We start from the raw sequence: 12,823 nt of genomic DNA on the forward strand, positions 1-12,823 counted from the left end.
AAGGCTGACAAAATGATTTAAGGAAATTTCCTGTGAAAACTGATCCAAGAAAAAGCAATTCTTTGTAGCTCAGGTTTTCTCAGTCCTTCTGAAACGATGACTCTGCATTCAAACGCATTAACTATTAGCTGACTGCTATCCCTATAACAACCTCCCACCTACCTTCACTTCCTTCAATTTTCTTTTCAAATCCATCCTGCCTTCTAGGTTAGTAAGCCACTGAAACAATATTTGTAGAAACATAGAGGAATGCCTACCACTTTCTATCTTCAAGACAAAACTTTCTAAAACAGTATGCTGTAACTCAGAGACTTTATGGTCTCTAGTGTATCAGATCATTCTTTTTAATTTAGCTCCACTACCTAAAGATTGTACTCCTCTTAGCCCTACTTTAAATATCTTTCTTCTCTTAGGTCCTCCAAATACCATTGCCCCACAAGACTATGGAAATCAGATATTCAACAAACTTTTTCAACCCAGTTCCTCTCAAACCCCAACACTGCTTTATCCTTGCCCCAAGTGCATCCTTTCCCTGTCGGCAGTATCCCCTATCCCTCGCTCTGGTCTGTGTCTCAGTATATCATTCAGTCCCTGTGGCCTTCCAAGACCTACGTTACCAAACTGTTGTTTTCAGGGACTGCTTCCTTACATCCATACAAAATGTTGCCCTATCATAAAAAAGTTCCTGTTTCTGCAGAAAAAAATAAAGGGAAGATTAAAGCTGACTTTGAAAACAGCATTGTTGGCTGGGCTCCCTACTACTCGGGCATTTTCCCATCATCTCAAGCTTTATGGGAAAGTGAAACTCTTAGCTTACTCAATATTCTTTCAGCCCAGTACTTTAACTGGAAAGCATCAGAAAATTCTGATGTGTTTTGGTGAAGAAACTTGTGTAAGAAACTGGATGTACTGCACTGATTCAGTTCAAGTTGGGGCTAGTAGATGCTGGTCTTCCACCCTGCTACCTACGTGAAGGAGAGAAAAGGCTTTTAAAACCTGCTAAAGATCAGAAAGTAATAAAGGAAGCATTGACTCAGTCTGCCCCGTTGCTGGCACATGAGCCCCTGAGGCTGCAGCCCCTCTGCAGTTGCTGGCGCAGACCATCTCAGCCCCCGCCCTCTGCCCCAAATATGCAGAGCTGGCTGGGACTCCCCTGGTCCCCAACAGCCAGCACCAACCATGGCTGCATCCTTAGAGACACAGAGCCACTCACAAACCCAGTGTTGCCTGGGGCACCCTTATCTCTCAGTAGCCACCACCTTTTGGTCTTCCCCTTAGACACACACGTGCACCCCTCACCCCTTGAGACACACACCCCACACACACCCCCCCCCCCCCCAGAGCCTATGGTCTCTCCAGCAGCCGGCCAGGAATCCCCAGGTCCCCAGTAGGCATCTGTCCCATGGTCTCACCCTTAGAGTCATCCCTGGCTCCCAGTCACCTGCCAGCTGGACAGTCCAGCCCGACCTTCACTAGTGCTCGCACGCTCACTCATACACTGGCACTCGCTCCAGTTGCTGCACTGTGGGCACATGGGCCCTCCAACACATGATCCAACTCCTGGTGCTGCATTCAGACCCCCATACACACATGCGTGCACAGAACAGAGAACTTTCATCCCAGGAAAGACACAGAAATAAACTGAATATGACAATACATTTGTTCCTCCCCAATTCACCTCAATCCATCCATTTCCCTGCTTTCAGTTCTTCCCCTGAATGTCTCATAATAAGCCCTGTGCACACCTGAAATGCTCTTCCCCCATAATGTGCCCCATACCCCTAAGTGACAACCTAGGATCACACCATCCTCTCTCCTTGCAGAGTACTTCCTAGCCATCCGTTTCACCTCCTGGGAGGGTTCTTGGCCAGACCTGCTGGGATTGCCCTTCTGTAGCCTTGCTTCAGGAAATCCATGGTGCTGCTGAACTGTGCTTTGTTCCTGTAGGCTGTTGTAGGCCACTTTGTTGCCCCAGGCCATGAGCAGAGCAGGTGCTATCACCATTCTGGATCTTTTTCCAATCCTTTCCGAAACATATTTCCCTGGAGAGGTCCCTGGGTCCCCACAGGGGACTGTGAGCACACCCAGGAGATGTCTGGGCAGGGCATCCTGGACCTGCTGACCCCACAATCCCCAAACCTTTATTAAAAAAAGGTTGACGCATAGAGGTGGAAGTATGGGTTGGGCAAAAAGCGTAAAATTAATATAGGTAGGTGAGGCTAAAATTTCTACATCTTGTCCCTCTCAAAGGCTCATACCATTCCTGTACAAAATGGAACCCTGATACCTGACTTTGTACAGCTCTGTGAGGACAACCTTTTGCAGTGACTAATATTCCTCTGTAACTGGATTTTAACTGGATTTCTCCCATTACAAGTGGTTTGCAAAGAACCAAACCCAAATCTTATGGTGTAGCAAGATAACCCACCATGTGCTGAAACCTAGGGCCTTGGATGGCACGCACAAGAGACTCTGCAGTTTGAGAACCGCGGAGGCCGAACTTGAAGTTACCCACAGCTTTGCCCTCGCAACAGAGACTCGAGGAGCGGCTCGGGAAGCCCTCCATCCTCCTGGGGACGGAGGAGCCGGCATGAAACCGATTCCACTGCCCTCAGCCAGGCCTAGGCTAGCACAGAGCACGGCAATGCCACGAAACCAGGACGAGCACAGAAAAAGAAAGATAGCCAGGGCACTTTCCGTAAGGGCGAGGGACGGCTGCCCGGGTCGCGGGCGGGCGGCTGAGAGGGCGGCACCGCCCCCGCTCCCGTTTGCCAGGCGCGCCCAGTGCGCAGCCGCACTGGTTCAAAACAGTTTGTTGCTCACGTCGAAGAAGCCGCTTCCGTTTCCAACGCCGCATTCCGGCCACACCTGCCTGCGCCGGAGCCCCAGCTCGCTCCGCCGCCTGACCCGCCTGAGGAGAACCCCGCGCTCCGCCGCCTCAGCAAGCCATGTCCGCCGAGGGTAAGCCTCCCGGCTGCCCCCCCCCCCCCCCCCCCCGCCTCGCCGCTCCCCCCAGCTTGGGGAGAGGGACGGCGGAGAACGCTCCCTCATCGTTCGCAACGGCCACAACGCTCTCTGCCGAGCCGGCCAAGCCACGCCCACGGCGCCCGGCGCTATTCGCCGGTTCCGGCGCGGCGAGCGCCGCCATTGGCTGTCGCTGCTGCCCGTCGCCGCTGCGTCAGCGGCGGGGAGGGGGGGCGCCGGGGCCGGCAGCGTTAATGGTTTCCGCGCCCGTCGCGGAGCTGGCAGGCGGGCGGGGTTGAGGGCGTGGGTGTTCCCACGGGTGGGTACTGCTCCGGGCGCTTGGGGTCGGGCGTACGTGTGTGTGTCGTCGTGTCCCCCCCCCCGAGTTGTCCCAGGGAGGGGGTTGGCGGCACGTTTGGCCGAGGTGCGCTAGCAACGTCCCTTCTTCCTCAGCTGAGAGCGCGCCCCCCCCCCCCCCCCCCCCCCCCCCCACCCGTGACGGAGGGGCGGCCGTGCGCGGCTGACTTCTGGAAGCAGGGCTCGCCCGGTGAAGTTCCTGCTCGGCAGAAGTAGCGGCCCTGGCACAGCTCGGCTCCCTCACGGTGTAGGGCCGGGGGTGACAGCGGCAGTCGCGCAGTTTGCAGTGGGGGAAGCTTTTGCTTTCCTCAGTCTTCAAATGGTGGGTGAGCGGAGCGGCACGGCACAACGTTGGGAAGGCTTTGCCGTGGAACAGCGGTGTTTCAGCCCTGGCAGATCCCCGAGTGCTGCAGTTACTCGGGTAGAAAACCTGAGTGCCAGCAGAGATGGGCAATGCTCTGAAAATGAGGTGCCTGACCTAATGATCTTACCATTTGAAGACATAACGCATGTATAGTGCCATTTCCGTATCTTAGAGATGTATGGGCTTCATTTACTTAGAATCAAAACGAGTATATTTCTGTCAGTTATGTGCTTCACCTTGCCCCTCCAAGGGGTGATGTTTATACAGTCTCACATCAGTTGAAGCTCATTTAGCTTGTCATTGCTGTCACAGACCTCTAACCTCTCAAGAGGTTCCAGTTGTCTCTTACTCAGATGTCTGATTTCCTTGTGTGGTTTCACGGTTCAGGGAGCTTTTCTAGCTAAAAAAAAAATTTGTTTTTGATGTAGTTAGACTTTGGCCAGTTCACTGTGTAATTATGCAAGTGTCAAGATGAAGTAAAGGGGTAGGACTGAGGTGTAGAAGCGTGGGAGCATACCAACCCTGATACGCTCTTGATTAAGCAAACGTACAGGGTAATGCACTGGGTGTCTGTTCCTTCTCCTTGGTCCTCAATATTTTGGTCTTCTGAGTGGCTTTGTCTGTAACTCAGTAATCTTAACAAATATTAAGACTTCCTCAGCAATAGAAAAGATGTGCCGTTAATAATACTCCTCAGACAAAAAGTGCAGTATAAGATCAAATCTTATTAAACATCAGAGGCCTCTTTGTGAAACTTATTTTACCTTGAGTCTTGATATTATTGGCATTTCAGTAATCCAAATATGAGACCTAAAGCCACAGGAAATCCAGTTTCCTTATTCGGCTTTTCACCATAGTAATTGGTTTGTATTTGCTCAATATACAATCCCATTGTCTTAATGTGTTGTGAATTCCAGTCATGCCAATTCTGACTACAACATTCTAAATTAACTATTGTTTCAGTGTTCAGAGACTGTTGATATGCATTTTATCTCTGGTAAAGTATTTTGGTGTCTGATCTGTGACAACCTATCTAGATTAAGGACAAAATTATCAGAAGTATGCTAAATTCAGGGATGCAACTTGAGATGTATGGTACTCAATTTTCCTAAGTGCAGTATTTAAACGTCTTTATAAAATCTAGTTCATTTTACCCACAGCTTCCCCGGCTGTCCGTTGCACCCAGGAGTATTGAGATCATGTTTGTAAAAATACGGAGATGTGTCTAACTGAACTCTTAGAAAATGAAGAAAAACCACTGGATTTCTGTGAAACGTTTGATTTTAATGATTTTCCTGTCAGCCCCCAGGAACAGTGTAGTAGAGATTGGGATAGGTTTTGGTACTACTCAGTGCTTTCAGCTCTCTCATCCACCTCCCTTTACCATTCTGTGTCTCATGGTTTCCTACATTTCTGTTTCCGCAATAAGCAAGAGCATTCATCAGGTAATGTCTGACCCAGTACAAGTCCTTCATTATCCCACTGGCTTATATGTTGTATTTAGTTAGTAACATAATTGGGGAAAGAAAAGTAGTCTGTCAGATTGTCTTTGGATTTCAGCTGATGTGTCAGATCTGGCTGTATTTCTGTGATCGTAGCTTTGATTATCATAGTATGCAGAAATGTGCTTAAAAAACTCTAGGTTACATCTGTAATGAGAGTGAGTTAATATGCAAATGATTACTTGAATCTGGGATGGGATGATACTACTCCTGAAAGGCATCATGACGCTGATGTCTCTATGCTCTCCCCTGTGTTAGTTCCCTTTTTATATATGTTAGCATTAAGTGTCAGGCCATAAATAGACCAGGATCTAGTTGTGGTCCAAGTTAACGCTAGGTGTCTCTCCTTTTGTGACTTAGCTTAAACCCAGGTAAATTCCTTGATACATCTTTTATTTGCTTGGGTGGGGTTGCTTTACTTGATCTGCTTTATGTAATCCCCAGTTGCTACAGAGCTTTGGGGACTTTTATGTTTGTATTAACTCTGGCTTTGAAAGGGTTCATGTTTGGTTTGGAGTTTTTTGTTTTCATGGGGATTTTGTGTTTGCTTATTTTTACTATTACTTGATGTTTAATATCAACATCCTTCCGTCTCTAAATTATTCTGGTGATCCTTCTGTGTGTCCCATCCCAGCCTCTCCCCCCTGCCCCAAGTTTTCTTTATGTTACAGTTTGGTTCTATTCATCTTTCATTCTTATGTTTCACATTTTCCTTAAGTTTTCAGATTTTTTTTTTCACCAAAGCCTGTACTACTGTACTATTTGGGGATAGGTGACCAAACAGCAGTAAAAAGATAAGCAGTTTTTTAGTTGCTGGACTACATTGATCAAATGACAGAATTAATTGTTCCAATGATTGGATAAAACAGCCTATTTAGTAAGTCTTACTATAATGTGTAATTCACAGTAAAAGACTTGCTTGAAATATATAAGCCTAAAATATCTTCTTAGTCATGCTTTTAAAATTTATAATTTATTTTCAAAACTTACTGGAAACTTCTAAATATTTATGTCTTGTTTTGTGTCAGTGGAGCTAATTAATGCAATGAAATTACTAACTTATTAACTTGGTGCAAGAAATGCAGTTGCATCTGCATTCAAGTTGCAAGTAAAAAATACCTTGATGGCTTCATTTTTATTTATTTCAGGAGCACAAATTAATCCAAAAATTAGGCAGTTTGTGGGTTCTGCTTGAGGGAGATGGATATGTATTTCAGTTTGCTACATATATGGTATTACTCTGTATTGCTAACACTTTCAAATATCAGAAATATTTAGAATTGCTTACAGGACTAAGTTGTAGTTTCTTTGAGATGATGAGTAAATAGCTAGAATTCTTTTGTTACAAGTTTTTGAAGATATGAAGGTTGTGGTTGAATGAACGAAGTTGACCTCACATGTAAGAAATGTAAGAAAGACTACAGAGTGACATTGAGTTGTTTTCCCTTGTCTGAATAACATATGGACTGTAAGAGGAGAACTACTTCTCCCCCCCACCTCCCCCTTTTTTTTTTCTTTAACTAGGTAATATTTGTTGATGAGTCTTCTAAACAAAATATTGTTGATCACAGATATTCTCTCTGTAATGAATGAAATCAATCTACAGCAAAGACATTTAAATTTGGCCACTGACTTTAGAGGCAGGGCAACTAGAATACAATAGGAAAAGGAAGAAGTGCTTGGTATAAAGCCAGTGGGTCTACATTTCTTGGAGCAGCTTTCCTTATTGTTGCAGTCACCAGTCATGCTGATAAACCTTCATGGAAATGGGTTGTGTATTCTGATCTCAAAACTTCCTGACTGTCCATGTAAGAGTGCCGCTCTGAAGAGGGAATAATTTCTTTTTCCTGTATGAGAGCAGCCATGTTCAGCAGTGGGTGATGGAAGTTAAAAGGAGGATCCTGACCACCATCTTAGAGGTTAAAAGTTTTGAGAGACTAGTGCTTGTTGCTGCATTGCTTCTACTTCATTGTCAAAATGTATTGTAATTAATTATGGTTTGTTTTTTTTTTTGAAGTGAGGTGGTTTTTCTTTCTATATTTTCCTGTTTGGTTTATTTTTATCCCTCAGCTGTGAGTTGCTGTAGCTACAGACTTTGGAAACACTTTCTGCCAAGAGTCCATTGCATTGTTGAAATTCTGATTTTGAAACTTAATTGAGGGAAGGTGGTGGAGGGTATGGAAGACTGAGCTTTGCTTTCAGTATCAATCAGTTGTAGAAACTCTCCTGACTTCTGATCATATTGGCCTTCTAGCACAGATGGAGCTGCTTTGTCTTTGTCTGGAATGTGCTGGTTCCCTCTTCTATACCCGTTGCTCTGTCTCCTGTAGATTTGGGTGACAGTTGTTGGTCAGGTAGGCTTGATTTGCCTGCCTCATTTCCCATGGGCCAAAGTGAAGCATGAGATTTGTGGCAAAGGTTATGAATGTAGGGGTAAGTTCTGTAGATTGCAGTGTTGCACACTTAATGTACAACTTGTATCACTTCCTCTAGCTAGGGACAGAAGGATGATGGCAGGGCAGCAAGGGCCCAGCTCTAAGTAGGGCATTTGTCAGGCTGTACAGTAACCTGGCATGCTGGTAGGGGAAACTGGCAGAGAAGATTCCGATCCCATCCGCTTTGCTGCAGATGCACTTTTCCTGACTCTCAGTTAACTCTCTCCCAAAGTAGGTAGAATACTAAACGATTGTCAAGAAAAAAAATTTGTGCCTGTAAGGCAGTTAAATAATTCAAGACATGCAAATAACTCATGTTAGCCTGCAATGAACTTCAGTTGGTGAACATCACTGAAGTGTTTTGCTAAAAGCTGTGCCTAAATGAATTTCATGAGTAGTCCTGTTGTTTACTTCTATACAGCTAATTAACTGGCCAAGAACTGTTCTGTGAGCCTAAGTGGCATATCCCATCTCACATCCACTCAGCTAAACCCCTTTTTGCAGGGCAACTATGCTCCAACTAGCTTTTTGGCCCCATTTATCATTATAAACATAGCTATTGACTGCATGGCTATTGATGGGTATTTCTGAACACACCCTCAATTTGGGAAAGTCTTTCTTAATCTGATGACAAAAACCTGCTGTATTGTTTCTTTTGGATTAGATGGGAGTACTGGCCAGAGGGAAAAACAATGACCTGTGGAATTCAGCTTCTTTCGTACCTTTTGGTCTCTTAAGAAATTGGAACAGAGGGAAGAGAGCAGGATTTGGAGTGAATTGTTTGTATAAGAATAAAGAACCAGACCACTGTTAAACTTGTGCAGCCCAGATTCATTCCTGGAGCTCAGTCCATCCTGTGCACTGAACAGTGTAGAGATCCTGTGGAAAATATGGCATATGTTCATATAGTTAGTGTGTCATTATGCATGTGTGCTGGCTGAATTTAAGTTTTATTTCCTAACTTTAGTCTCTCACAGTATGATTCCTTCCATTAACTTGTTTCATCGAGAATAAATTCTACTCCCTCCCCTACCCTTCCCCAAACACCAGTTCTAGCTATAATAGCTATAATACAGTTATTCAGAAACAAGGACTTTTTTCTTTCCTGATGTAGTATGTTTAGTTGGAGAAAATTTGGTACTGCAGGTTTGCCATTCAGTTTTTTTGCATAGCATTTCATTGGGAGCCGATGTTTGGTTTGATCTGAATACCAAATACGCAGTTAGGATTTGTAGACTGTTTTGTTTCAAGTGTACTAAAGAGTTCTTATTTATGAAAGTAAAATTTCAAAAGCAAATTAATATGTCTTGTCATATGCTTGGATGTAAATAGTGAAGTTCTCAGAAGCACTTGTTACAGGCTTATAATTTTTCCTGTTGAAACTGGACGCTGTAGGAAGGGGTGGGTACTGAATAGTTTCAAGAATCCCATCAACTAAGCAATAGTAAGCAGCTTCCCTTCCAGTCTGTGTTAAAACCTCAATGCCTATGTTTAAAAGTGACTTCATATTTATTTAGATGCTAAAGTGAAACTGGTTTTAAATTACCCTGTGGTACAGTTCAGATAATGCTAGACATGATACAAGCACTGCAGTTGTCATCTGATATGCAGAATGGTGTCCAGTCTTAACCTGTTTCTCTTTCTGCATATGCTAATAGATTATGTATCTGTGAATGTTGAGGATGATGTTCAACCAGTGATTATTGACCATGGAGAAAATGGACTGTCCACACAAAGCTGCGTGCCAATGGAACAAAACTCTGATGTAAACAGTGTTGCTCACCATGTGGCTCAGCTTGCCTATGGTAATTACTGTTAATTTTTATTATGATCTAATAGTTATTGGCTAGTTTTAGTGCTGTATGCTCAGTGCTGCGGTCCTGAATGCTTTCTGTATTACCCATATCTTTAGAACATATTTTATTAGAAAGCTACTGTATAGAAATTGCTTGGCAATGCATTTAAAAAGAGGAACCTTTTAGTTATTGCTTTAGAGGTCTTTAATAGTGAACCCGATGAAATATTATGTTGTAAAAGGACAGAGTTTTTACTTACTTATAAGGTATACCTAGGAATGAATTAGCAAGCAATTTGGAAAATAAATGTCATGGAAAAAACTAACCCAAAAAATCAGGTTTTTAGATAAACCGTCCAGCAGAATTTAGTGGAACAGTGGGGATACTGATGTGCAATGATAGTAAGATATCTGTTTAAGGTGATAAATTACTAGCTGTAAGTAGCCTTTGGTGATTGTCTTTAATTCATTGTATTTATTTTAACATGCAAGATCAAAGTCTCTCAGAAATCTTACCCAATTCTCCTTTGGCCCAGATAAAATTAATCATAGCTGTTATGCCATTGTGGCATTACCAAGTCAGCAAGGAAAATGACTGCAACTAAATGATGGTACTTACTAGTTTGCTATTTTGTTTTGGGTTTGTTGTGTTTTTTGTTTTTTTTTTTTGTTTTTTTTTTTTTTGATTTGGCCAGTTGACTTCATAGAGAATCTCATCAGTGTTTCTCTTCAGCAGAGTCAAGTTACATCTCTGATTCCTAGTGGTGTTAGATGCTTCTGAGAACATTTAATCATTTTGGTCGTCTACTTGACAGTAGGGTATACTGTAATTTTTTTGTACATTTATGTCTAAAAACATATTTGGGCAAGAAGGATGGTTTCAATAATTTACTTGGAGTTTTGTCTCTTTTTTTAAAAAAAAAAAAGCAAAAATAAAAAAAAATCCTGCCCAAGAAACTGTCATACACAGTCATTGACCATGATTTCAGGATATGAGTAATTATTTCATTATCAACAAAGGAATCATGATGAGTGGGTATGATTGTTTTTAAAAAGTAAAAATGGTTTTGTCATCTTTGGGCTTACAGCTTCTGTTGTTGTAGATTGTTAGCATTAGGTATCGTCTAGTTAAAATTAAGTATAGTGAAATGTATGACCAAACCATCGCATAAGTTTATCTTAAATAGAGCTATTGTACTTAACTCTTTGAATTGAAATTCCCTCTGATTTGTTTTTATTCAACTGCCATCGTAAGCTGGTATCTTGTAGAGCAGTGCCTTTTTTTCTGATCCAGTTCTGTTTGTCCAAACTAGTTTCTTTTACTTTTGCCTCGTATCTTCTCGCCTACGCATACTTAGCTGGCAGAGCAAGCTCAACATCACTAAGATATGGATCTAGGTCTTTATTTCTTCCTGCCTGCTGCAGAACACTTGTATTATGCTTTTTACTTACCTGTTTATGCCCACAAAGTTGGTATCACTTTTGCTGGCAACTTTTATAGGTCATTGTGTTTGTACATAAATCTAAATTTTGGAAGCTAATCAGAAAGATGGTTAGTTTAACATAAATATAATATGTTTAAAATATAATTAAACCAGGGACCTAGTATTTCTCCAGGTGAAGTGGCATTCTGGCTTGGCTGCAGAGAGTATCTGAGGTTTGAGGGACTATATTGTGCCAGTGTGTTAATCCTGCTGCCCTTCACCCCTTTTACTTTCACCTTGTCCTTTTGCCTGTCTGTATTGGTGTTGGTCCCACAAACTGCTGCTGTCTCCCAGGCTCTCAGTTCTGGGGGTGCTTAGTGCTAGGATATGAGTGCCAGCTTGGTCTGTGTGGCGAGGACTGAAGGATGAGGTGATCTGTGAAAGGAAACAAACTCTGGACCTATGTGGGAGGTTAGGTAGGTTTTAATCTTCACCTAAGAGAACAAATATTAAGTAATTTCATATTACTTACTGTATTTTTATACTTCGGTTATTGATTGTGTTTTCAAAGCTGTTAACTGTGTTCATCTAAATCTACCACAAATCTTGCCTAGGTAGCATGTCAGCTCTGCTACAGCATTTGTCTGAGCTCTTAATGCAGAGAAAATATTTTTCTATCTTACAGCACTGAACATATTACTACTTTTCTGTCCTGCTCCTAGCCCTTCCTCTTCTAGTCTATGAAAGAAAATCAGTTCAGTTGTCTTTCCTTTTCAGTATTTCTCTTAGCTTGTCCCTGTCCCGTTAGATTCATTTTCTCTTACTTTACTTCTGAGATATTATTTCTGCTTTCCAGTTGGGCCATGAAATTAGTTCCATTATTTTGCAAAAATAATAAGAAGTAGCCTTGTAACTTTTCTTTATGCAGTCCCTTTTACTGGGGAGGAAGTTACTGTAGGTATCCACACAATTTCCCCACCATACTTTTCAGCTTGGCTAAAACTCCAGAAGGTTCCTTTGGAGGAGATAGTACGGTGGAGACTTGGTACTGCCTTCTTATGCCAACTAAATTTATCTATTTTTTGGAAACCTTCCAAGGTCTTGTTTAGCTGCTTAAGCTTTACTTGTCCTTTAATATCTTCTGTTATCTATATCTTGTTATCTATATAGTGTTTGGCCTGTCTGTAGCTAGAATATATAGAACTCAAGGCAAAATAGTTACTTTTTTTTTAAAACTTCTTCCCCTCTTAAGAGTGTATTTATTTCTTTTTAAAAGAACTGCTATAGCCCTTTCCTGTAAATGATGGACAGACAGATGTGGCACTAGAGACATGCCATTTCTCTTAACTGTGAAAATCCTTTAACATTCATTCTTCAAAAGGTAGGTCTGGCAATCCTGTGGGCTTCAAAAGAATTAGGATGGAGCAGTGATAAACTGTGGTAATGTTTTTTTTAACTGTGTGCCAGGCCCACATGTGAAGAGGTAGATGCATTTTGTGTACCACTTGTTTGGTAGTCCCTGACATACACTGGCTCAACAGAGGAGGTACCTGGAGCAAATCTTTTTTGTTGCACAGTGCTTCAGTGACAAATGTGGAGGGGACCCCGTAAGTGTAGGGAAAGGACAGCTGAGGACTAAGCAAATGAGAACTGTGTTTTACATTGTGGATGTATTGCCTGAATTTCAGTTAGTTGGTTTTGTTTGGGTTTTGAATTCTGTGACTTTGTACAATTGGACATGGAAATGAGAACAGAGAATCAACAGTGAATATCAAGGCAAATGAAATGGAGTCTGGAGAGCTTGGAAGAAATAATATTAAATTGAATTTATAATTTCAGATCTAAATAAATTGGATTAATAAGTTGTTGTGGTTTGAGCCTGGTTGGCAGCCAAACACCACACAGCTGCTCACTCCTCCCTTCTCTTCCAGTGTTGAGAAGGGACAAATGAGCCAGACTTGGGATTCGAAATAGGACAGGGA

The 12,823-nt window shown here is 42.6% G+C and overlaps 1 protein-coding gene across 4 annotated transcripts in view; it reads left to right on the forward strand.

The window, feature by feature from the left end:
• Window positions 1-2,672: 2,672 nt before the first annotated feature.
• Window positions 2,673-12,823, forward strand: part of BEND2 (BEN domain containing 2) — a 32,802-nt gene continuing 22,651 nt past the window's right edge. The window contains exons 1-2 of one of the 4 annotated variants that reach the window (XM_033010126.2): window positions 2,673-2,961; window positions 9,281-9,427. In XM_033010126.2, coding sequence (XP_032866017.2) covers window positions 2,949-2,961; window positions 9,281-9,427 — 160 coding nt within the window. In that variant the 5' untranslated portion in view covers window positions 2,673-2,948. Of the gene's footprint in view, window positions 2,962-3,533; window positions 3,791-9,280; window positions 9,428-12,823 lie in introns of those variants that run through there. The other 3 variants (XM_033010125.2, XM_033010128.2, XM_033010127.2) reach the window with 3 other exon arrangements.

This window comes from Tyto alba, unplaced genomic scaffold, assembly GCF_018691265.1.
Source record: "Tyto alba isolate M040663 unplaced genomic scaffold, T.alba_DEE_v4.0 Super-Scaffold_14, whole genome shotgun sequence".
In the NCBI taxonomy this organism is placed as follows: domain Eukaryota; kingdom Metazoa; phylum Chordata; class Aves; order Strigiformes; family Tytonidae; genus Tyto; species Tyto alba.